Source organism: Lathamus discolor, chromosome 5 (assembly GCF_037157495.1).
Source record: "Lathamus discolor isolate bLatDis1 chromosome 5, bLatDis1.hap1, whole genome shotgun sequence".
Classification (NCBI taxonomy): Eukaryota; Metazoa; Chordata; class Aves; order Psittaciformes; family Psittacidae; genus Lathamus; species Lathamus discolor.
In genome coordinates this window covers 1316286-1343079 of record NC_088888.1, presented here as the reverse complement: position 1 = coordinate 1343079, position 26794 = coordinate 1316286, and the positions used below count along the sequence as shown (strand labels likewise).

The 26794-nt window shown below is 39.5% G+C and overlaps 1 protein-coding gene across 6 annotated transcripts in view; it reads right to left on the bottom strand.

The window, feature by feature from the left end:
• SYT14 (synaptotagmin 14) overlaps positions 1–26794 on the bottom strand; it is a 79314-nt gene that overhangs the window by 29704 nt on the left and 22816 nt on the right. For 3 of the 6 annotated variants that reach the window (XM_065679313.1, XM_065679314.1, XM_065679312.1), the window contains 2 exons: positions 23828–23992; positions 17499–17717 (listed from right to left, as the gene is read on the bottom strand). In XM_065679313.1, the coding sequence (XP_065535385.1) occupies positions 17499–17717; positions 23828–23992 (384 nt within the window). Of the gene's footprint in view, positions 1–17498; positions 17718–21885; positions 23155–23827; positions 23993–26794 lie in introns of those variants that run through there. The other 3 variants (XM_065679310.1, XM_065679315.1, XM_065679311.1) reach the window with 3 other exon arrangements.

Sequence of the window (26794 nt, the reverse complement as noted above, 5' to 3'; positions counted from 1 at the left end):
TCTAGATCCTGAGATTCCAAAGGACCTTGATTTCTCTTATCTATTCAGGCACTTTTCCTCCTTCTTTCCTTACCACACTGGCTCAGCGGCTTGCTTTAGTAAACCAGACTGTATTTCCTGCAGTAGAGTATTCCTGCAGTACATTAGAGTATTCCTGCAAAAAGGATTCTAGAAAATTCAGTTTTTCGTCTTTTTGATGCAGTTCTCATAACTTGACCCAACAAAAAGCAGCTAGAACCCTGAAAAATCAAGGACAATCTCAGCCTGCCCGAGTAACTGCACCAACAGAAGAAAATTGTCTACGTATGCTCAAGAACTCATCTAAAACCTTTTAGATATTAGTGTATGCTTAGCAATAATGGCACTAATACCACTTTTAAGGCTAACTGTCCAGAAGAAGAAAGATCAAATAGGCACTGTGAAACCACAGGCAATAGACATGTCTCGAAAGCAAGCTATCTTTCCCTCGCACACTCAGTAAGAAGGCTGGCAAATACTGAGAGAAGGCATGGATTAAGCCACTGTCACAGATGAGCTGCTTTACTAGGCTTATATGTAATAGATGATGTAGTTGTTGCTATGTTCCCATAGTTGTCACATAATTCACAAAACAGGCCATTTTCTGCATGTTGACAGAACCAGATGAATGGGAGTCTGACTGACGAAGGTATTTTCAGTCAGCCATAGCACCAGTCACAAGAGCTATGCAAGAGCTTATAGAATCATAGAATAGTCAGGGTTGGAAAAGACCTTAAGATCACCCAGTTCCAACCTCCTGCCATGGGCAAGGATGACTCTCCCTAGACCAGGTCGCCCAAGACTGTCCAGCCTGGCCTTGAACCCTGCCAGGGATGGGGCAGCCACAGCTTCTCTGGGCACCCTGTGCCAGCGCCTCAGCACCCTCACAGGGAAGAGCTTCTGCCTTAGATCTAACCTGAACTTGCCCTGTTTCAGTTTGAGGCCATTATGTGGATAACAGAACAGCGGCCACGCTGCATACTGCAGACAGAGGGCTCATGAAGTCTACATAATGATGCTTCAGTCCACAGCCACCAGCAGGAGAGGAACTGATCTTCCATGTCATCCACCCAAAGAAACAACAGTACTGAACAACCAAGAATCAGAGCCTCAACCCATTTAACTTCCCAAAAAACTAACTGCAAAATCACGATCATGGTCTTACACCTACAATATGAAACACACTAGCCGTTGTGACAGAGGATAAACATGCATAGCCATCAAAATCTGCTTCCCACAGACCTTTCTTATACTGGCAAGAATTTATATCCCCAGTCTGATATTACTGTTTGACGCTGCTTGTTGAGTAAGAGCCTTAAAGGTGATGCACAGCAGTTAATTAGCAATCAAAGTCTGACAGCTACAGCTGCAAAATGTTTGTATGATAATTTCAAATTTGAAAATGATTTATTTCACTCTACATGAAATTAGTGTACACTCATTAGAGTCAGTGATTAACTTGAAAAGTACTACTGGAACACATCAGGAACTTTGCTATCACGTCAGAAAGCACACAAGATTTGCCTCCAGACCTACTGCCATCTCACCCTTTGTCATAATTTGGTGTCAAAGTTTTTAGATCTTAATATTACAATTGAAAACATGTTCAGCAGATTTATGTTTAACACAGCTCATAACCTGCATACTAATTCTTTCAAATCTCAGCTTTAAGAGTTTACACTGTTTTATTAAACTACTTTCTTAAGCTATCTATAAAACTGATACAAAATGCATGCTGCAAGAAAGGAAACTCTGATTAAGTAACAGGAAAAAACACTTTGAATGTGTCAAATGGAATGGAAGAGGTTACCCAGAAAGGCTGAGTAATCAACAGCCTCGAAGGTTTCAGGAACCTGAGCTACCTGGTCTAACTTCGAAGGCAGCTCTCTCTGAACCAGATCATACTAGATGACCTCCACAGGTCCTCTGCAAGGACCTGCTGTTCACTGGTTCTATAGTACATACTGAAAACCTCAGTTCAATACTGTAATAAGGAAGGATAAATACAGGTATCTCAAATATCTATAAAGCTCCTTCTATAACACAGCTGTTTTAACAACTCACTGGTGAGTACAACTCCTCTGCATACGCTAGTTGTACTGCGCACCCTGCATTAAACACATTATACCTACCAGCATAGTACTTTCATTGTTAAGAACAATGCAACCCCCCCAAAACCACCACCACCACAAAAAACCTCATCCCCAAAGAAACACATAATACAAGGAGCAAGAGATTTGGAATACTTTGTAAACTAGAGATGTTCTACTGCAGTAGGTACTCAGTACCTTGTGGCTGACTAGTTTTAGACAATGTAGTCTCATTCACATTTTTACCTTGCTAAAATGAACATGCCAAGGTACAGACTTCAGTTAAAAGCACTCAACCAATAGTTAATGTGCGCATGGACATACGTGTAAACACACATATATACATACAAACACCCCCATGGCCAGGCGTAACAGGAACAACGGAAGTTTTATGAGATATTCAGTATAATTAAGAATACATTGAGGAAGCAATATCCATTACAAAATGCTGCTGTTAGACAACAAATATTGATCTTCGTAATTTGTCAAGGGAAAAAGCCTTAATTTGCTTGTTATTCAAACTTTAACAACAAGTCTGCTTAGATGGCAGAAAGAAACAAACCCACAGCATTTGCCATCGCTTTGCATTAACATTTTGACCAGTCAACAATTCAGCAGTGATGAAATGTGCCGTTTGATACGAAATAAGACAAGGCTATTTAAATAACTCCAAATAAGAAATGGGTATTGAAACATTATAATTTTGATAAGCGATCACAGCTGCACTCGAATTAGTTTCTATAGCAACAGAGGAAATAATGTGGAGAAATGCACTGCAATACAAGATGGATTCCTTACAAACACTGCCGTTCAAATAGAAAACTTTAAAATCATTCACTGTATTAAAGTGTTTCTATTAAAACGGTTATTCAAATACCCAAAACCTTGCACTTCACACACTGTTCTATCTTCCTTCTCCAGGATTCAATTGTAGTCTATCCATTCAGGTTTCATACTACATTTTCGCGCTTTGCCCACTGCTTACCTTCCTATTTCAAAATTAATTAAAGTGACTTATTCTGCAAAATACAGTATCTTCCATCTCAAACTAATCTGCATTTTCACTCCTTTTTTATTATCCCTACCTAGAAGCACTCATCACATTGATTCTGCCAGCAGTGCGCTTACAAAACATAAGAGAATGCTTTGCACATGCTATTCATAAGAAGCTGCATCACAGCCACGAGAATTAACATCAGTATGGAACTTCTGAAACTTGGAGTCAGATGAGACTCGCACTGGCTTTTATCAGTGTGTGCTCTCATGTCCTAAGCATGATTAAGAAACCACAGCAAATCTATTAATATTCATGGACCCAATACCCAAAAGATGGTAACATAAAAGCTTTTCACTTGAGCATATCTTTAGGTTTCAAACGTTGCTCCTTTCTAACACAAGTTATTGTCTCATTGCATCATCTCTGAATCTAGCTATTTTTGGCAACTAATTAAAAGCATATGCCTGAACCTTTTATGTATTTTGCCCTTATAATGAGACCTATTACTCTGGCTTATTCTATGCTTTTGAGTTCCAAAGTATCTTTCAAGTTACCATGGATACAAGTGATATGCTTTCTCCCACAACTGCTTTGTGTGCCTTATCAAACACCAGAAAAGTGACACAGTAGGAATCTGAGCCATCAATACAAGATGAATATCTAACCCCTTGAAGTGTTCCTCTTTCCCCCCCACAAACAAGGGAAAAAAAGAGATATGCCAGATACTAACCTCTGTAATGAAACAAACAAGCAGGTTCTTTTCTATCTGAAACCTCGTACTTTTGCTCAAGGGAAACACAATGAAAAAAGATGCAGACATAAAACAATTTACTCTGATCAACCCTGAAAGTGTTCAAATGGCAATGGGAGTACACAGAATCATTCTGAATTTGCTGTTAATATTTTGAGTTGAGAGAGTTTCGGTATTTCTAGATCAGTATATCCACTGGAGATGTAAAACACAGCACGCTTCAGCACACACTTCAGGAAGGAGTTGTGGGAACACTGTATGCAACTCCAAGATTACACATAAATAGAGTAAATAAAGCTCCCTTAAACAGAAATTGTTTAGCCTCTTTATACCAATTTATTAGGGACATTTTCAAATGCTAATTCCATTCCAAAAGCTGGGAATGATTTGTACTAATGAGCGAAGAAGAGGGCATTTACTAAACTGATTTTCCCATTATGTTTCTGTTTTCTGACCTCTTAAAAACAAAGGACCCTCCCACTCAGAGAGCAAAATTTACGCGGGATTCAAAACCCAAGTGATGATATGAATATAATCTGAATTAATGTTTGAAAAGGGGAATAACCAGAAGGAAAAATAAATTATTGTAATATGAACTCGACACAACCTCATTCAGAACCATCTTCAAACTTTCAATGCATTGAATCACTGAAGACATTGGCTGCACAAGTAAGTGCCATTACGGCAACTGAGAGCTAGCGAGCCAGAGAAAAGCAGGCAGGCAAATGCTGCTCTGGCCTTTTTTCCCCTCATTTATCTAAACTTCTCTTAGAATTACAGCAAAACACTCAACAAAAAAACTTACCCGACTTGTTGACCAACAAGGTCAGCCCTGCTTTAAAACAGAGAGATTATGAAGCATAGCATCTGAACCAGAAACACTGAAGCATAAAACCCAGACTCTTACCCTTGTTTGTACTAACATGAAATACCCGTTATCATTTTGGACCGTTTTCTACAAGCACATATGAACTGAGGACATATTAAGTACTTTCGTTTTTCCCAAGATGCATTTCTTTTAACTTTTAAATTTAACTTCGAAATGTCTTGGGTTATGATGCTTCCTTCTGCAGATGAAAAACCCATCCATGGACTGTTTTTACTGGGCACATTTGACTAGAATTAAACCTCTTACCCCCGAAAATTTCTTTTAAAGGGAACTGGAAGCTAGAGAACAATGCCAAGGAACTCAAAATTAACTGCTACATTGTGCTGTTACTGTAAGCCATCTGTATTATCAAAATATTACTAATTCTATATAGTTTCATATTGGAACCACTCACAAAAAACCCTGAGCATCTGGAAGAGTGGCGATATTTACACAATGCCTCTGTACTCTTGCCATTACATTCACTATTACATGCACAATAACTTCTCCTCTGTCCAATATTCTCCTGTATTATCTGCACTGTGCACAAAAGCACTCCAGATCCTCTATTCCTCTCTGAGGAGAGTCCAAGTGCAAACCAGTACTTTTTAAGAAGTAACCACCACTGATACCATCCTTCATAAAAAGGGTTCTTCAGTTCTTCCTTCACAGACTCTCCAGTTGCCACTGTTGCTCGCTACATCTCTTGAGGCCAAAAGATTGCCTTTAACACTTACGGCAACTACTGGTTCTTTTTCCAGAGATTCTCTGCTTTCACAGCCCCGTCTTGTTAACAGGAAGGAAAAGGCACCAGGAAAAGCAGATGATTCAGAGCAGGGGTTGGCATTGCCAGCAAAAGGAATCTTGTTCTGCAAACACTCAAAGATAACAGCTATTGTCAAAGAGGGTGATGAGTTTCTCGGAAGGACAGCATTAGATACTGGTCTTTTAACAGATTCCACAGTTACAAGGGAAAATGACCATCAACTTGAAACAGCTTTTTAAATTATACCAGATCTACTCAAGAGTTATCTATTGGCTGAATTCTGTCCGGACATACAATTCATGATCCAAGATCTGACAGGAAAGGAAAAGCAGTATATATCAGAGTAGTACAATCAGCTTCATAGAATCACAAACTGGTTTGGGCTAGAAAAGACCGCAAGATCATCTAGTTCCAACGCCCTGCCATGGGCAGCAACACCTTCCAGCAGACCATGTCACCCAAGGCTCTGTCCAACCTGGCCTTGAACACTGCCATCATTTTCAAGAACATTTACTTGCAAATTGTCACAGGACTATTTCCGTACCAGACTTTTGATTTTCACTCAGCTCATTAAATTGCTACAAAGGCAACATATGCAACAGAAATGCTTCGATGTATCATAAATCTTAACAAACAGTGGCATAGCCGGCATTGTACTCATTTCAGAGTTGGCTTTTTCCTATAAAGATTCACAGGAACTTGGACAAAACGCTTAAAAGACACTACCTGTTTTACATCCTACCAACACGGTGGTTTCAGAGCCGAGGATTTAAACCCCAAGTTTCAGAAGTCATTACACGTACTACTACTAAACCACAGACTGCTAAAATACAGTGATAAGCAAACAACAGATCAGATATGACAGTCACAGGAACTGTGAGATACTGGAAGCCACAGAAAGTTTGAGCAAAATCAAGTACACAAAATCCCCTGAAGATATGAAGAAATGACTCTAATCCCTCTAATCTCGACCAATTTAAACAGGAATAGACACTGCATCTCTCTTTATGCCAACAGATGCAGAGCTGGCTCTGACCTTTCGGTTCCAAGTATGTTTCGTGGTACAGATGTCAACTCTCTGCAGCAAACACGAGCAACCGTGTCAAGTCATGTACCTGAGCTGTGTTTGTTCAGGCTGAGCATTTGCAAAGAAAAGAATATCACACCTGAAGTCAGTCTCTTGAAGAGATGAACCTTTTGTAGTTTCCTTTTCCCAGATTCGGATTTTTCAGATACACATGCTCTTATCAGCTCTATTTTTAACCTGCTGCTCATATAGGATACTTAAAATTCTGAACATGTTTACATTATCCATCCAGCAGGCTAATGGAACTGCATACCAGACAGTCATGCATAATTCAAATCAATATCCTCAGGCTTGCAACTCTAAGTCAAAGCTGCCTTTAAATAAGCTGGGTGTGACTTCACCATGAATAAAATGTATCTAATTTTTAACCTTTATCTGACAAATTGATGTATTTGCAAAGGAATGTCATAAATCTTCTTTAAAAATTAAAACAAATAGAAAATCACAATAACTGAAAAACACTCGTAAGGACAAAATTTAGACTGGTTCAACAAGCCTGAGTGCAAAGGTTTCCAGCAGAAAGCTGGGTGGGTTTTTCTTTTAAGCTACACATACAAATACATACATAAACCCACGTGCTGGTAGAATATGAAGTGGTGGGGAAGGTCAATGTAGCAGGACTGCCTATTCACAAATTCTAAGATCAAGCTGTAACTGAATTGGGCACAGGTGACTCCCCCCAAAATCATACATCCAGTTGAGCACGTCTGCTAGCATCTCTCTAAGGACCGGAATCAGTTTTCATAATTTCCATAATAGAATCATTTTCCCTATGATTTTTCCTGTGCGCTTTCATGAGACTATGACTCCACCAAAGCGCAGATTACCTTCAGCCACACCGAAATGACCAGAAGCATGGCAATTACGCTACTAAGGATCTACTTCCAGCTTACTTGTAAATACAGTGGAGGAAAGATAATTGGAAACAAAAACCCACCCCAGCACCGCACCCCCACCCCCCCAACCAAAAGAACACTCACAATATAAGGACATCAAGTTGTACAATATAATAGATCATGCTTTCCCTTTCCCCCAAGGAAAATATCCAGTAATTCCTAAAAGTTACCCTAAGTTCGTAACGCAAAAGAGCTGTAAGTAGCAGGTAAAGAGTTATTTTAAGAAGAAAATAAAAATAAAGACAGATCTTTGCCTCCACAGAAGCTATAGACACAATTTCATATTGTTTACTTGGATAGGATACAGTCCCCATAAATAATATACACAATTAAAGCAGCTCTGAAAATAGTCATCCAAACAATAAAATAACACGTTATTAGCTACAACATTGTTCATCTTGTACAAGGACAGAATATTCATTAAACAACTCCGAGAGAATACTTATGATAGGAGTTACAGTGTGCCTATGACATTGATACATATGCATAAGGAAAATAATCTACAATTAGTACTACCAACCAAAGAGATGGTTGAAATGGAATGTGATCAGACGATAAAAAACAGTGCTAATGGCAACTGCTCTTCAACCTAGGGGCAAAAAGCACAACTGGGAGGCAAACATTAGTCTCTAGAGTTAAAAATCTTTTGACTTTAACCTTTAAATGTGACAAGAACTATCCATTTATCCACTTGTACTATGGAGGAAGAACTGATCAATTGTTCTTCTGTAATATTCCTATGGAAAGTTATAACAATGTTTGTAATTCTCACTTATATAATAAGTACTGTTCCATTTTGCTGACCGAGCAGCAGTTGAGTCTATGCAGGGTAAAATTCTTCTTTTTCAATGCACCTAGTAAATGGCTACCCAGAGGTTTCCAGTCTACTGTTCAATCCTGTTTCTCAGTCACTCCATCCATGAGAGAGCCATAGGATCTCTGTGATTAGGGTTAAGATGAACAAAAACTACCTTCTTTTGTCTATTCGGTGGGAATCTTCCAAAACAAGTCATGTCTCAGGGTATATACATGCATAAAGATGAAAGAAACTTAAATCACTACATTATACCATAATATAAAGAAAAAAGAATGCCTATACCTCATAGTGCATCTATTAGCACGAGAAATAGCCAGTTTTCAACGTGAGCGTTCAGAATCAGCAGAAGTAGTAGGTTCATCAAGGAAGCGATCTTTTCTGCTGATACAGTATCGTATCTTGTGTTCATATAAAAAAAATCAGTTAGGCAGATGTTACGTAGATGTTACATAGAACAGCTAGATCAAATGCAATGCCACAAGGAACTATTTCAGCCACAAATACCTATGTGAACCTTTCCTACTTAATGACAGATCTTGATCCTTTCATAAACTCCAGATTCAAATAGAAGAGAGACTTCTTGAAATAGCATGTTTACAATAAAATGGAAACTTCCCTGTAATTATTAATGTATGATTTACATCACTTTAGAGACATCACATTGCTAAGGGTGACTTTCTTCAAAGCCTTCACATCAATGCAAAGGGTATTTCTTCAAAGACTTCAAAATGCTGGCAGGAGGAACCTAATTTCTGACATTGCTTTGCTCACTTGTGCGCATCAGGAAAAAAAGCTCTTTCCCATTGAAGGGCAGTTTTTCCTCCTCTCTGGAGTTGGTCTGGCTGGAAAAGGAATTCTCCTGTTGAAAATCTTAGCATCATTACTGACTTTGAGTTCTGTTACCAGTTTTCTTCTCTCAGCATTAGATGACATGCATGCTTTAACAACACCTTTTCCAGCATCTTTGCTGCTAATCATGGAATAAGTCCATGATTTCAGAATTATCCATTCCACCAAGCACTTTCACATGCTTCCTTTAGTTGACGAGATAGATGACATCAAAGTTGTGCACAATCTGGCTTTTAAACTCAACCTCCCAATGTAAATCCATTCTCTTCCAAACTGCATTTGAACTCAGACGCAGATCTCCTTTGCATTTAAATCCTAGGCTTATGTCTTGCCCCCTCGGTAATATTCCTCAAGAAACAAGTATATATATATACACATACTTTCTACCCCTATTTGAGAATTCTGCCCATTCCAGGTATCCAGGCTTTCTAAACACTATGGCTATCTGCCATTCATGCAGGTTAAGAACCATCACCACAACACAGTCATAGACTAATATGTGAATTATTGCCATAAAATTTCCTTGCTATCAGGAACTTTTCAGAAGACAAAGGGTATCACTTTCTTGGGAAGTAAAAACCAAAAAGATCTGAATTCCATGAAATAAGACAGAGCCCCAGTTAGTCTTTTTATCACCTTCATCTCCGCAATGCTCAGCTGACTTTATTTTTCACCACCATTAAAAACCCCAAACCACAGCACCACAGAAATCAAGTAGAAAGCAACACAAATCAAGTCAGCTCTGGATGCTATTCTACAGCCCCTCAAATTACAGAAGTATCTTTTCTACTACACAAAACTATCCCCAAAACATTCCCTTGCTAGGGCAATGCATTAAACAGCCACACTCCCCCGGGGCTTCAAACCACTAGAAACTCTCCAGTTTTTAAGGGCTTGGAGCTGATGGAGATCACTCCAATTTACCAATACATAGGAGGCAGTCATATATACAATCAGGGATCAGTATTGCATCATTGCACTTTCTCCGTTACCACATGAAGGTTTTTGGTTACTCTTCAATAAAAAGTGTCAAGGGTAGATGCCTCCATGATAAGAACCAAGCATAAGGAAGCTGGCTCCACTACTGAAATACTGTCATGAAAAAAAACAAAGCCCAACCTATTTTCTCTCCCCAAAATCTCAAAAAATAAGCGCATCAAGAAGGCTATCAATTGATAGTACGCAAGTATTATCAGCTTGTGCGATAATGACTCAGCCTTCAAAATACACTCTGAAATGTTTGGGAAACACTGCTCTGAAGATTACTTAAGATTTGTTTTAAAGCATCTTTAACAAAGACCCTTTCAAAGTACCTTGATGAAAGTACCATTTAAGACCCGGGTCTGTCCAAAACTGCAGGCCAAAAAGAGTATTTTTGTTCCAATAGGTATTTTACCAGAGAAATCTCGCAGGTAATATGATAAAAGACACATCAGAGAAAAATGCATGGCTCCCTTCTTCCTAAACACTCTTTTCCGCTGTATTTCTAACTCCTTTCTTTAAAGCACATTAGAGGAAAAAGAGAAAAAATAGTTAGGATCTAGTACTCAGTCTTCCAGCCTGAATCCTAGTCCAGAGTTCTTATTCCACATCCTCTATGCCTGCAATTCTTTGCATCTGAAATGAACAGGCAGAGACAGACCAATTCTGAGAGAACTTTGTGGACTTATTTTGCTGAACACGATATAGCCATACTGACGCCCTCGCTCCATAATTTTGAAACAGTAAGTTTTCACTCATATGGCTTGAAAATAGGTCTGCTTATATGCAAGGAATAATGAGAGAAACCAAACTGGAAAACACATGGTTATCAAGGGATTCACTGAGTAATCCTTTCTTCCTGTCCAGTGGCTTTCACCTTACCTTGGTAAGTCTGAAGAAGCAGGACCCTGCTTTACAGAATGTACTGACTGAGGAAAACTGCCCCAGGTTGCTTTAACAAACTGGGGAGATTCACCTGTGCACCAGTTTTGAGGTGCTCACGGAAGAGCTTTTGGTGTTTATGTTGGGAAGACACTGACAGAAAATCTCTCTGTATATTCCAGGAGTTCAGTGAAGAGACTTTCCGCAAGACACGAAAACTAACCAGAGAGAAAGGCAAAAAAAGCCGCATAAAGAATCGGCTCCAAGAGATTCCAGAAGAACAGTCGCCTTCACGTGCAAAGATTGACACTGAGGAGCAAGGCAAACATATGTCCAACAGACACATCAACATAAAGTGCCGAAAGCCTAGAGAAGAATAAAAGTGGAGAAGATAAACTACAAAAATAACATCATACTCTACCTTCACAATATGGAAAAGATGGATAAAATCCAGTAGCATATGCCTGCTAGAGCAGCAGATTCTCATTTAAGACAACTTATGTTTTCTCACTGCAGTCTTTTAGTGCTTCCATATGTTTCCAAAAAACCTTGTGAAATGTAAGGCGCTTGGGCCAATCTCAGAAATAGAGCCTCTGAACAAACATGTCTTCAGCCACGGGGCTTTATCAATCGAGGAGTTACAGAAAGACTTTAAAATAGGCTAGAGATGGAAGCTGGGCTTGTATTGAGCTGGTAAACTAAAGCTAAATAAAGTACATTAAATACTTTAAAGAAAGGCAAGCAAGTGAGCTTACTACCTTTTTCCAGCATGATGTCACTTACTGTGCCTCAGAATTGGGAACAATCCCCCTTGCTTGCTTCCTAATCTGGAATTTTGCACACTTGTCAAAGAAGTGAATTGGCCAAGCCATGCTTTAAGAAACTCACATATTAGCTATGAAAAGTGCAGACTGTTTTATTCCCCAATCCTACCTTTCTTTCCCCAGAGGATTCAGAGAATCCTGATTTCAAAAGCAGAGAACCACCTACAGCTTTTGACATCCGCCTGCAAAGCGTAATTTCAATGCATTTACCCCAACGTTCCCAAATTTAAATATTTCCATTTTTAGGAATTTGAGGGGCTGCTTCCTAAAAGAAAATACATTGTACTTTACTATGAAGCTTTCAGAGGTAACATAACCAACAACAACTTGCCTGTATAATGCTTGAGTTTTTAAAGCTCAGGAAGCAGCCACTACTGGAGACAGAGAGGCCAATTTAACATCACATTGTGCGCCTTTTTGGTATCTGAAGTTATTAAGAAGGCATGATCACAGCAACATAGATGCTAAGTAATACTTCCAACTACCAAAGTACAACGAAAAATGCCGATTTTCAGTTTAAAGGCTTATTAGATCAGTTATTTAGATCAGTTTCAACCTCTTTGTTAGCAGGAACATGGGTTTTATTTTTGTGTGGTTTTTCCCTGATTTTTGTTCTTTATTTTCTGAAACAGATGTGTAATATCAGAGCCTATATTAATCCCCTCTTCCAAAATATTATAAATAACTGGAGCACATAAAGGCAATACTACATATTCAACAAGGTAATAATAGCCTTTGAAATGGTACAGAATTAAGAGAAGTAGGATGCACACTATAAAAACGAAAAGGAGGTTTTGTCAGGGTATGTGTCAGGGGAAAGGAAAAAAGATGACAGGAAGTATCCATACGTTACTGGATAACAGAGAGAGAACACAAAGAATATTATTGCATTAAATAAGATTTCAAACTTTAGAGTTGAACCTAGAAGTCTGGGCCTGAGCACAGACACTGGCTTAATTCCACACACAGATACCAAGAAATACTATAGTTATACAGGTTTCTCTTTCCAGGGATCAACAGTTTTGGGTCATTTGTGCAAGAATTGGAAATTGCAGGTGTAAAAATGGTGCAGGAGACAGGTTCACTTGTCATCATCTTGTTTTTCTAATGATTTAGCTTTTCCTTTAGAAACGCTTGGAATTACACCTGCCCATGAGCAGCTCACTGCTAAAGTTGTATCAAGTGGATCAGACAGTGGTTATAAGCAGGTATTTGTGAACCAAAATTTAACACTCTAAATTTCTTAGAGGGAAGTGCTACATCATCCAAATCTAGCAACAAACCCCACGAAAGGTACTGCTTCTTCGTTCAACTAGTAAAACCATCTTACAAAATGCTATGTCAGTTCTATATAAATATGCTGAAAAGGAAGATTAATATGGCCATCTAGAGGAGAAAGGAATGATGTGAAAACACACCACACACATTATCAGGCCTCAGAATAAAACATTTTGAGAGGCATGCAGCCAGAAAACAGATGTAACAAACTAATTATGTAATTGATAACAATTGAACCTTGAAATAATACGATCAGACATTTTTATGGTCTTAGTAATGCGAACATATTAATCTACATGTTTTTAGCACTGCAAGAAAAGCTTACAGGGTGTATTAATATAGACAAGATGGTATTTTTGTCTCCTTAAACTGTGTGTGCGCACTGTTAAGCGCAGACACTCTGAACAAACAGATTTAAAGGGTGAAGACTGAAGTGCACAGTAAACAGTTATTAGTAGAACTGCTCATTGGCTCCTTTGAAAACACAGCACATTGTTACAACATACAGCATGTGACAGAGATTAACCCTGGAGACAAAATAACACAGATCTTTCTGGAAATGAAGTCATATTACTCTACCTTTGGTGGATGTCTTAATGGTACCATCAGAGGCTGATTGACTAGCAATGAGCAGGGAGGAAACACACATGGACAAAAGTGAATTCTGCCCTCCCATCACTTCACTGTAACACTGTCAAGCCCTGCTCACCATAGGGACTGATCAGTGCCTTAAGTGGGAAGTACAGCTGCAGTGTTTAAGTCTTGGAAGCAGAAATGCTAAAGTATATGAGGAAATAGAAGCACGCAAAGTCGCATGTATTTGTCAGTTGTTTCTCATATGAAAAAAGTACACAGGATCACACCGTTTGCTCCCCTTCCTCTATGGAGAATTAAGAAACGGTTCTATCATTTGTCTTTACACTTCCTATAAAAATAATTCGACAGACATAAAGCCAAGTATGTCATGAAAGATTCCAGGATTCCTACGGCATCAAGTCTTCCACAGATCTTATCTGCAACTTCAAGGAACAGTAAAGCTTTGAGTTTTAAAATTACGCCTAGAAAACACATATAGCGTTGACGCTCTCCATTTGGAGTCAGAGGTTTTTAACCTCAGTTGTTCAGTGAACTCCTTCTCTGAACATAGATGAACTGTTTGGTAGTGAAAGCCAGCCTCTCATTTAGTTCTGACTGCAGGTTTCCTTCATGTGGTTTCCACCTTCCCTTTCCATCACCATTCTAGTTTGGGCAGCTTTTCCTTTGTAATGGTTATAACATAACAAGGCATACTCCGCCTTCTCCTCTAGTCTAACACATTTTTATCATTGTGTAAAGATTCTTTCTTTCATGTTTGAAACCATTTAGGAACACGAAGAGTACTACCACTAATTATTCTAGTGTGCCACCTTCAGGTCATTGAGGAGTGACAAATACGAGGCTGCTCATCTGTTTCCGCATCCGATACAACAAAATTCTTCTTAATCGCATTGGACGTAATTTTGTTGAGATCAATGGATTACAAACATGAGACTAAATCACTTCTCCGATTTGCAAGCATTCTGCAGAACACTGCAGAATGATTGCAGGCTATCAAGTAACACTGCTGATCCTCCACTCCTTGTAAAACATGGGAAGAGAAAGCTCTCACAAGCAGCAGGAAAAGCAAAATACTGACATTAGTAAAGCTTTTTGCAAGCAGAAGCATGTGGTTAAAAATTTACAAGTTTCTAAGTTAGAATGTTTTGATAGTTTTTGCTTCGCAAGGTTTCTTTTTTTCCAAGCCCTGAATGTTCTCTCATTATACTAAATTTAATTTGCATACTAATTTTAGAGTGAATATGTGTGTGCATATATAAAAATGGGTTTAACATCCAGCCAGCTTCCTGAATGGAAAGAGTGTTGAGAAGGGATAGCAGCTGGCGGCAGATATCTTTAGCATTACAAGAAAAAATGAAAGAGGAGAAGGGAAACAGTTGTAACTTTCCTGATGCAATACATGGACTTGACTTCAGGGTCCTTCTGTCTTGGATCCTAACTATGACATAGAATAATAGAATGGTTTCAGTTGGAAAGGACCTTAAGATCATCAGTTAAAATGAGATGTAATTGACTTAACACCTTCCACTAGAGCATGTTGCCCAATGCCCCATCCAACCTGGCCTTGAACACTGCCAGGGATGGGGCAGCCACAGCTTCTCTGGGCACTCTGTGCCAGCGCCTCAGCACCCTCACAGGGAAGAGCTTCTGCCTTAGATCTAACCTGAACTTGCCCTGTTTCAGTTTGAACCCATCACCCCTTGTCCTGTCGCTGCAGTCCCTGATGAAGAGTCCCTCTCCAGCATCCTTGTAGCTCCCTTCAGACACTGGAAGCTGCTGCGAGGTCTCCACACAGCCTCTCTGCTCCAGGCTCAACAGCCCCAATGTTCTCAGCCTGTCCTCATATAGGAAGCGCTGCAGCCCCTGAGCATCCTTGTGGCCTCCTCTGGACTTGCTCCAGCAGCTCCATGTCCTTCTTATGTTGATACCAGAACTGCACACAGTGCTGCAAGTAGGATCTTTTAAGATTTGCAGACTGGAGTTCTCATAGAATCATAGGATCAAGCAGGTTGGAAAAGACCTTAAAGACCACCAAGTCCAACCTTTACCCTAGGACTGCCAAGTCCACCACTAAAACATGTCACTAATTCCCCAGAAGAGGATAAAAGTCATCACCCGATGATCACATGATGACCTATGATGATCTGAGAGGATGCTAAGGAAGAAAATGATGAAAACAGAACAAAAACCTGGATACAGGCTACGACAATAGCTTTGGAGCTTGTATCTCGTAGTAAAAAGCTCAGATGAACTGGGAACTTTCCTCTGAAATGGTGAACTAGGCAGGGGTAAAAATAAACCTGAGCAATTGTGGAATAGAAAGAGGAATATTACACGTTCCTTCCAATGTGCATTATTCTGTGACTATTTCAACAACCAACCTCAACAGTCTGCAAAGAGACAAATACACAATTCTGGGTATCTGACAGAACTCTTCTTGTATCATTTCAATCTAGTATTATTTGCTAATAAATACAACCGAGTCTTCCGTCTCCTGTTAACACACATCACCATTCTTTCCGAGCCCTGACATAAGCATCTTTCATATTACCCCAGCAACACTGTTCATAGATCTCAGTAGATCTAAAACCCAAACACGATACTTTGGCTGTTCCTCTTCCTTGCTGTCCTGGTCCATCACAGTGTCCAAGGATCAGATCTCACCACTTGCTCTCACCTCTGCACCTCCTTCCCTATTTGCTGGAACTCAGACTCCCAGCCTTCCTACAAGATCACAGCAAATGAAAGAACCAGTATTTCTGACGACCAGGAAATAAGGCTCTTACTCTGCAACTTATGTCAATCATGGCTTTCATATCCTTTGAGTCTTAACTTGGAAGCATGAATGAGCATGCACTGATTTCAAATGTCAGTGGCAAACAGACTTTTATATAATTTAATTACATCACATAGTAGAAACTTTGACATTTGCAAGCACTTCTGGGCTGTACAGAACATTTAAGGACAGGTATCTTTTGATTACATGTATCATATTGCATGAAAATATAAATTAGTAAAAAACCTTTGAATTTTAACATATTAAAAGGAGACCAACAAATATCTTACTATAACACAGCATCTATATCAGAATCTGACTTTTATGTAATAAAAGCTCACTTTTCATCCTAGAAAATGGCCATAGACATGGTTCTCACATATTTTCAAAGCACAGAAAGCATATTGACAAAATACTGACAGCAGAATTCTTCGCCTCTGTATCAGAGTGTCACCCTAACTTAAAATCAAGACATATATACCACAGAGGAAACAGCCAGAGTTATTAATGCCATGGAAAAAAGATATTAATCTAATATTTGTGATAATTTCTTCCTGTGATTTCAAAAGAAGAAAAGATACAGAACATTTCAGTAATGCACACTGCAAAGGACCATATGCACTGTAACCAATAACCAATTCCAGTTACTCTGCTGAGATGACAGCTTATCAATAGATGAGTAACAGGTCGCCTTTGTATTTATAATACCACAGAATTCATCAAGAGTTGCCGTATTTCCTTCCTAAATCAAAACTGCTTTAAATTCCCCCCAAAATAAAATTACTGGTGACAAAATTGCATAAAACTTCACATAACAAGGTACTACATCACTTGCATGAATGTGCACAAGTCTCTGCCATTTTTTCTTTGTTTTGAGCATGCACAAATATAAAAGGTATCTGGATATTTCATACAGACATTGACTATTTACAAGTCAAGCTGTACTTGTCTCTAGGACTTACTTATCCAGAACATCATTCTGAAATTTGGAATAAAAGGAATGCTTTTAAATTACTCTTACCTTCATCTATTGAGGCTTCACTACTGTATCCATCATATTCTGCAGACAGGGGACTATATTTTTGTCTGGTTTCCCATACATAGTTTTTTTGCTGTCTGCCATCCACCACTGGCAGCCTGGAACTCTGGGTTCTAGACAAGGCCTCATGATATTTACCCAGTGCTTCATCTTCACTCTCAGATGATGAACCATGCTGGTCTTTACTCATATAAGAGTTGTCTGTTTGAATAAAATAAAGCAAATCGACTACAGCTCAAAACAGAATACAAGAAAATAACCATAAAAGGTTCTAATTGAAGATATTTAAGCTATTTCAATTCAAATTTCTCTAATACTTTTAAAAGATCATCTTGTAATTACAACTATTATGTGATTCTGTAATTGGTGAGAGCTATTTTCTAGAAAAACTGAAAATTCATTAAGCCCCAAAAAACCATTCTAAAACTTATTCCAGAGAAAATGGATCAATTTATGTACGGCAGCAGCCCACACTTAAGTTCTTGAAGCCTTTCATTAAGTAAGAAAATGATTAAATACTTTACATGAATGCAATCCAACACTATCCAACATTACATTTGGACATCTAACGTATCAAAAAGGCAGTTTCTGATCCTCCATTCCCGGCTGATTTTTGCTGCCAGCATGCAACACAGAAATTAAACCGATTGACAACGAGAAGCCTACAACGAAGTCATCTTAGGATATTTATGTCAGTAGTGCTTAAACTCACAGTAACAAATGAGAAAATGCTCATGAAAGATGTTTTCATGCACAATATTATTTAACTTACAATAAACAGCCACTTGTTCCATAAATGACATTAATGAAGATTCTCACTGCAGACATCTGGCAACGGCAACAATTACACAGAAGAATCTATCTAGTTAATTCTTTGATACCCACTCCATAATGCCCACTCCTGCTGCCAACTTTCTCCAACTACATCTCCAGTATGACTTCCTCCCACAAGTCAAAGATTCAGCTGCAGCTTTATTTCTGTAAAAGGAAAGATTCCTCCTCCCTTTTCCAAACCTCAAATAGATCCTGTCCAAATTTAACATGCCATGCAGAGGTTCTGTACGTCTCAAACACTAACAGGAATCACAAGTTCATGTAAACTCACTAAAGGTCAGCATTACCACTACCCTGAAAGCCAACCTCTGCAACTATATGATTTGTCAATGGATTTCCATCACCAGCAGAGCTCGGAGAGGCCAATAATGCTGGTTTTCAGCTCCTGATTCTGCAAGGGAATATTGTCTAATACATTATCCAGCCGTGCTCAACCCCTTCTCCACTCCCTGCTTTTATGCCACCTGCCCAGTCCCTGTCCTTAGCTCCAGCTCTGCATTTCCACTCCCATTAGTCTCCTCCTTCACGTCCAGTCAGTCTCACATCTCTCCTTGGCTATTTCAAGTAAAGGACGAATTCAGCTTGTCCGTAAATCAGCCATTTAAAACTTAAGTAACTCAATCTCGAGCAGCCATCTAGTCAAGGGTTTGCCTCTTCCTACTACAGAGGTTCTTCCCACTTTTAGGGAAGCCTCTAGAGTAGATGAGTAAAATCACGTTCCCTTGAGGTCTATTTCTCCCCTGTACTCACAAAGAAAAGCCTATGCTGCAAGCTTAGGTAAGACATGGTTTGCACAATTACATTTATATGAGTAGACTCTTATCCTAAATTCATGTCTCCTTGCCCCATATTCCAGGTTCCTGCTCCAAGCATCCACTTCAGGTCTCTTACAGGGATTCCCTCTTTATTCTCCTTGTCTATTCAATCACAGATTCTATATACTTGCACCTAACCAGCTACTCGTGTAACCTTAGTCCTTCACCCTTAGTCTCTCCACCTTCAGATAATGTTATCAGTTCTCTTCGTAGCTGTCACTCAGCCTACTCCAAATCTCAGTCTACCACTTGCATCATGTCACATTTGTTCAGGAAGTTCCTGTCCTCACATAAGTCATGTTTATTCTCAACCCTACTAAAGGACACTGGAAGTTTGAACAGAAACTAAGTATCATAAAGCAGGATAAGATTTTACTCTGTTCTTCCACTCCTACAATGAAGCATATGAGCGCCAATGGAACAGTCAGTGAACATAATAAGCAAATTATCACAAGTGTTTACTCTGCCTTTTCAAACAGCAACGTATCCAAAGATTTGCAACTTGGTCAAACTCACACGTTTTATCCATAGAAGAACATGGGCATCTCTGACATGGGAAAAGAGCTCTCCCACATTTGAAGTACATATTCCAATATACAAAGGTACCACAGCATCTTAATGAAGCAGATGCGAAATCTCATTTTTTTTACACTGATAACCAGCATGTTTATCCCATATTCTATTCCTGGAAACAGATTTACAAGCAAAAAACCCCCCACCAAAAGGATCTCAGACAGAAAGCATGCCAAATTTCATCCCAAGTATTTCAAGTTTGGCAAATAGTTTCAGGAAACTGAAAATACAGTCTTGAAACGGAAAGCATCAGGAAATCTCAACTGCAGATGGTGCTACCAGTTCTACATGCAATGTGTTTGTAATCCTAATTTAGTCTTTATAGGAAAACTGGTGACTTAAAAGAGCAACTAGATCTTTCAACCTGAATTCCAGTGTAACAGATACGGTTCTTCCCATTGCATGGATGCCTAGAAAGCAAGCTCAGTTTCACTGATCACTTACGGAAAATATCACACCAAGCAGGATATATCCTCTGGCTATCAGATTCATTGAAAGAAACTGCCCAGAAAAAGAAGCCTCCTTTGCTGGTACAAGAGTAAAACCCTCTATCTCATAAGGCCCTCAACAGGTTGAAACTTGCCACCTAGGAAACTTCTACAGATTTCCGCAAGTATAATTAAAGCAGGGCATAGCAGGAACAGGATCTAGTGCCATCAGTATTAGATGCATTATTTATCATGACAAAAAAATGTGTTCACAAATAGGAAATCAGGTTCATGAATCAGTCTGCATAAAGAATGGAACAGTGCAAAACAGGCTAGCAACAGGTCTGAAAGAAGTGCTGAAAGTCCTGTCTCTAATAATACACTGACATTTGTAAGCATTCAGAAGTTCCCCGTGACACCAGGTATTTTGTCTCCAGTTCCTAGCATAAAACAAGAAGAAGGATGCACACTGTCATTCCAAGTCCTGAGACACACCTTAACTTCAACCACATTAAAGTTAAAACACAAGCTAGCCATGCAAGCATGTTTTAAATTAACAATATCCTGCAGACTAAAAAAACCCTCAGGGTTTTACACGTCTCCGCTTGTCTTTTGAGTTTGTCATCTTAGCTGGAAACTTGCCTAAGAGAACTCGTGTTGTTAGTAAAACCTTCCCTTTACTTGGCTAACACAGGCCCTGTGTAATTATTAACCTATTGAAAGCTATTCATTTGCTTATTATGGGATGTCAAATGCCATTTTTTATAAGAGCATATAGAATCATAGAGTATCTTAGATTGGAAAGGACCTTCAAGGTCATTTAGTCCAACCCCTGGTTTCTGAAACACACAAGGAAAAAAATATACTTCACAAATATTGCATTACATGCAGAAATAACAGATCAGATCCCAGTTTATCACACAAACACAGAAACCACCTCTTCAATTAAATTAAAAACCCCTTTGTATTACAAAATCAGTCATTTCTCTACAGAAACAGCATCGCTGGAAAAGCCTGTGCTGCTTTCTAAAACTTCACTACACAGCCTGCACAATGACTGTGTAAAAATGCAAGGTTTTATTTGTTACTTACAAACTCCTATTGCAATTCCATTGTCATATTGTTTAAGACTGGATGTTGAAGCCAGCGCACACAGCATCCGTATCAACAACACACAGGTTTTCTTTGTAAGACTGCAACTTTAAGATAAGCCTCATTCAGTTCTTTCTATACTTAAAATCACTTAATTGCCTCTTCTCATTGAGTTTTGTGTCTTGGAATCATTATCTTGCATATCCCAGAAATACATTCTGCAGATCTACCACAACGTCAATGCAACAGAAGTCATTTCTTTTGCAATGCTTTTAAAATACACAAAATGAAAATCGCTTTCACAGAACAAGTGTTCATTTCCAGTATTAATCCATAGTTGTCAAAAGAAACCATACCAGGCACTGCAAAGAAAGTGAGAAAAAGTGTATATAGAAAAGTTAGAACACAGGAAAGGCATTTATTAACCAGCTCCTTTAAATCATACTTTAAAACGTAGTTCACTTCCAAGAAATAGCAATATAATTAGAGAAAGAAGTCCTGACAGAACAGCCTACACTCATCCACAGGAAGCACTATCATTAGGTGTGTAAATTAGGGGAAGAAAGTAGTCAGTATCAGAAGTTTCAGGAAAGGCTGAAGAACGCAGTTTGCTGATGGACTCCTCACCTTTTCCTGCTGTCTTCTTATTACACAGCTCTCTGGCTGATTTCTTTGGGTTTTTCTTTTGACCCTCTTTCGCAATTGGGGTTGCCACACCGCCTTCACCCTTCGAAAGAGATTTTCCTTTTCTGCCCAAAAAGGCTTCAGATTTCTTTCCTTTGACTTCATTAATGCCATTGGGGTGCTCATTGTGCATCTTCATCAAGCTGGAGTCTGCTAAGTTTTGCTTCTGTACTTCAAGTTTTGGCTCTGAATCGTGGGGAACATTGGTAGCAGCGTGCACTTCGTCAGAATCCTCAGCATCCGCTCCAGGTGACCGTGCTTTGATTTTTCTATTCAAGTGACTCTGAGAATTATCTGATACTGCACATAGGGAATTACCTCGTTCCTCAATGGGTTGCTCCATAGTAAATTTATTACTTTTCAGGTTATTATCCTTTAAGTACTTAACATTTACAAAACACTCCTTTCCTCCTACCGCTTCCCTTTTAAAAGGTCCTCCTACAGTCTTCAAATCCTGAGATACTTCTGTATCACTTAAATGATTATTACTATCTGTGCCTTTTATTTTGCACTGGTTTTTGTCCATGCCACGGTCAGATACTCCATCCTGACCTGCATCTTTTTGTACAAAATCTAATGGATCAGAGTAACAAGTCTCTTTATGTTCTACCGTACCTCTCTTCACTTTCACATGACTTTCCTGAGAATGGGTTAATGATGGTGTATGTTCCTCTCTGCCTTCCACAGGTCTATCATTCTGTGTTTTGGAGCTTTCACCTTCTGCACGAAGGCCATTTATCATGTTTGTTACTTGCTCTGTTACTGAATCAGCTACACTATAGCCGACCTCTCCCACAGCGCTGGTCAGATCATCCACAGCACTGCTAAGCGTGTCCACAAGAGAAGACACAGAGGGAAGGCTCAGATTTTGGTGGAGGTGCCTGAAAAATGCCATTTGTCCAACCTATTCAGCAACAACTTTGAATCCCGAAAGGTTCTCCGCTTCACAAACGTATCAACTCCATTTCTCCAAGTTCAACTTCAGAGCTACGAGCTGCTCCCATCTCAAACTCCACACATTTACCAGAGGAAGTTGCAGCTTTGCTTTTTCCATTCAATATGCATTGAAAATAACAAGAAAGCAGCTAAGTGTCTTGAAATGAACCAGCAAAACCATAGTCGTTCATCGACTGCAGCACCAACTAGCCATTACAGAATTCATTACTTTCATAAATAAGACAACTGTGTGAGGTGGAAATATGGGGGTTTAATTCTAACCTGCAAGGAAGAAGTTGTGAGACATTTATATTATGTCCTTATATTATATATTATATATGTCCTTTCATCAGTGTCACACTAAAACAAGCTTTTAACATAACAGCTGCCCTAAAACACACATTATGGAAACTTCTTCACCCCCAGATACCCATTGTCTTTGGTAAGGATACATAAGGTAAGGTATTTTGGAACATTAAGACTTCATTTTTGGGGGGGAGAACTTTGCCTCCAAAAAACCTGAAAATATATAAGTGCACCTTTTAAAGAGGTAAAGGGGAAGAAAACCTCTCCAGTTTTCCAGGTGAGTAAATGCAAGACCTTCTCCAATAGGCTGGTGAAGGCTTTTAACAGGCTGAGTGAAAAACAATCCCATTCACAAATGTATTTGAGAAGATTTAATTGCACACCATTATGGAATGCTTAAAATCCATTCAAGAGCCTTCTCACAGTGCAAGAGAAGTAGCTTCCCGTAAGTAAATGTCAACTCTTTAGTTATATAGCCGTTGAATTGCTGTGGTTTCTGCCTTTTCCACATAGCGCAGAGTCATGGGAAAGGTCAACATTCCGTGTTTTCATCACTTGAGTCAAGTGATTGTATATTCCTACATATCCTTGTAATAATGTGTTCTCAGAATTATGGTTAATACACTGCATTTCAGATACTTACAAAGTTTCTCTTGTGAATTCTTTCTTGTAGTGTATCCTGAATCAAGATCTGGGAAACCACTAACATTTTCAAAACACATCTTCTTATTGATATATAGGAAAAGTAGCAACATGAGAACAATGAACACCCCGACAGCAGACAGGAATCCGATTGCTTCAGGAGATACTAAAAGAAACAGAAAGAAACACGTTTTCAGAAGTCTTGTAAAAGTTTAACTCGGAAAAGTTATATTATCAGAATTGATCAGTAATAAATACTACTGAATCTCCAAATATATGTGCAAGATACAACTAAAAACCCCACCCCCCTTAAATTTGAGTTAATGTTTAATCCTCTTTCCAAAGAGCAGAAATGTATCTGGTCCTGACCTAAGGGAGGACCTGTAACAAGGCAGGGTCTCTGCAGAAGACGGAGGGATTATCATCACCTGCCAAGGCTGGGTTTTGATGGAGCACACTGGAAAGAAGCCAAGAGCATCCATCCATCCTTCCTGGAAAGAGCTGGAGGTTTGGCTACCTCTGGCAACCCACTGAAAGACTTGATCGGAGGTGTTGGAAGGCAACAGAGTTGCAAATTTGACTGAGAGGTTGAAGTGAAGTGTTATAGATCTCTACTTCAATAACACTTGGGTGCAATTTATAAGCAAAAGGGATAGAACTCAATATATGGCTGCAATTAACAGTAGTGTAAGGCATTATAGAACTGTCATTCATAGTGGTATATTTATTAGGTAATCGATCTGTTATCCGGTTTATTAATAGTGTGCTGATCAATTAATAAACAGTATAGCCTCCTATGTCAGACATGTCTCAAACCTGCATTCTAAAGAGGGAGAGGAAGACCTTGAAGCAACAGACACCTTAATATTAAAGTGGGTTTTGGGGCCTCAACACAGAGACATCCATCTTCCAGGACTGAAAGTGGCTGTATTCATCTGGATGAAAGCCAGGACTTCACACATCAGCTTCTTCCTGCCATTTTCGCTAGGCTCTACTCACTAGCATAAATCCCATTGTGGGGGGTTGAATTTTTTTCTCTTTATGAAAGATTTACGAAGATTTATCGGATTTATGAATTCCATTTGCCAAGATCTTGGCACTTCACTTTAGGAGTACAATGCTGTGCGACAACATCTTTCACCATGTAAAAAGGAGTGGGATGAAAGGACATTTGGCAACAGCTTCTGCATTCTCAGAGGTGCAATACAAATACAAAAGGATGAGAGGCACCAGTCCAAAGAAGCAACAAGGAAAATTCCAGTTGGAGATGAGGGGAAAAAAACCCCAGACTAGGAGGGGTTTATCACTGAAACAGATTGCCTAGATCAATTAGAGAATCCAACTTTAATGTTAGTCCTGCTTTGAACAGAGGGCTGAACTGTGAATTACTTTCCCCATGAGCCTTCCAAATGAAATTAGTCTACAGATGCCCTTTGTAAATCTGGACCCCTGCATCTGTGTAGAAGCACCGACAGAAACACACGCAGCTCCACAACCTCCTCAGTTCGTGCTGTGGGAGGACAGGGAACATTTGCACTTGTGGTGCTGTCCATAAGTAAGTATACAGGTGTGTTTTAAAAACTGGGAAAGAAACCTTTCTCAGTCCTTCTAAGGAATGGGTCGGATCTGCATTTCTGTTTTGAGCTGGACAACCAGACCTATCTGAAACTGAAGATCTGCCTCACCTTTTTACCTCTGAGCAGAAGAGATGGCGTAACATAGTGCCCAGATCCCTAACCGTTTTCACACAAAAAGGAGCCTTCCGATAACTCTGAACTACCCATTCTGACAAAACGACTGAGGAAACGCCAGAATAGCAACCAAAGATGTCTCAAAAGGATAAAACTGAGCCTCTACTTAGTCAAAAATCAAGCTTGAGTAAAAGCTTTCCTTCTTTTGTTAGATCATATCAGAAAACTGGGAAAAGCATGAGCAATTCTCAATGGGGTTAGGCTGAGAACACCGTCTTCTGAAGAACTGAAGGCAAAGGCAGAAATAATTGGAAACCTTCAAAATGTGACCTTTACCTTCCAACCCACTAAAGTCCAAGAAAGAACATGAAATATAACACAGTATAACTGTTTAATAGGGCCAGAACAAGCAGTACAGCAGGGAAATGCACGCCTCCGGCATCTTCAATCTCAGACAGTACAGAAGAAATACAAAACTCCATAGAGTTAGAGAGTTCCTCACCAGTCCTTTAGAATCACAGAATGGTTTGGGTTGGAAAGGACCTAAAGACCATCCAGTTCCAACCCCCTGCCATGGACAGGGACACCTCACATTAAACCAGGTCACCCAAGGCTCTGTCCAACCTGGCCTTGAACACTGCCAGGGATGGAGCACTCACAACCTCCCTGGGCAACCCATTCCAGTGCCTCACCACCCTCACAGTAAAGAATTTCCTCCTTAGATCCAATCTAAACTTCCCCTGTTTAAGTTTGAACCCATTACCCCTTGTCCTGTCACTACAGTCCCTAATGAAGAGTCCCTCCACAGCATCTCTATAGGCCCCCTTCAGATACTGGATGGAGCTGTCCTGCTGCATCAAGCAGAGCAACAAGGGGAGAAAAGTGCAGTTCTATTCTGCACCAGAATGGAAAGGAAGCTAAAACTTCCTCATTATTATGAATAAATAGGGGCGGGGAAAATCCCTTTGTTCACAAAAGACATTGCTTGCACATCCTGCTAAGATTACCTGATCTTCCCTCCAGGAACCTGCTTGGAGCTGTCCGTAAATTCATTCAAATCACTTGTCACAGCTGAACTTTCTGGCAACTGCCTTACACTGAAAGGGTTTTGTCTGGTGTTAAGTTTCAACGCAAATGACATAGTTAAGCCATGACCAAGCATGAGCTGAAGGAAGAAACCTCACCACTCCAGTGGTGTTCTTTAGTTCAGTTCTTTAAAGGCACTAGTGCTCCCTGATGAAGTGAGGAACGTCCAGCATGTTTCAGGTGTTCATTTA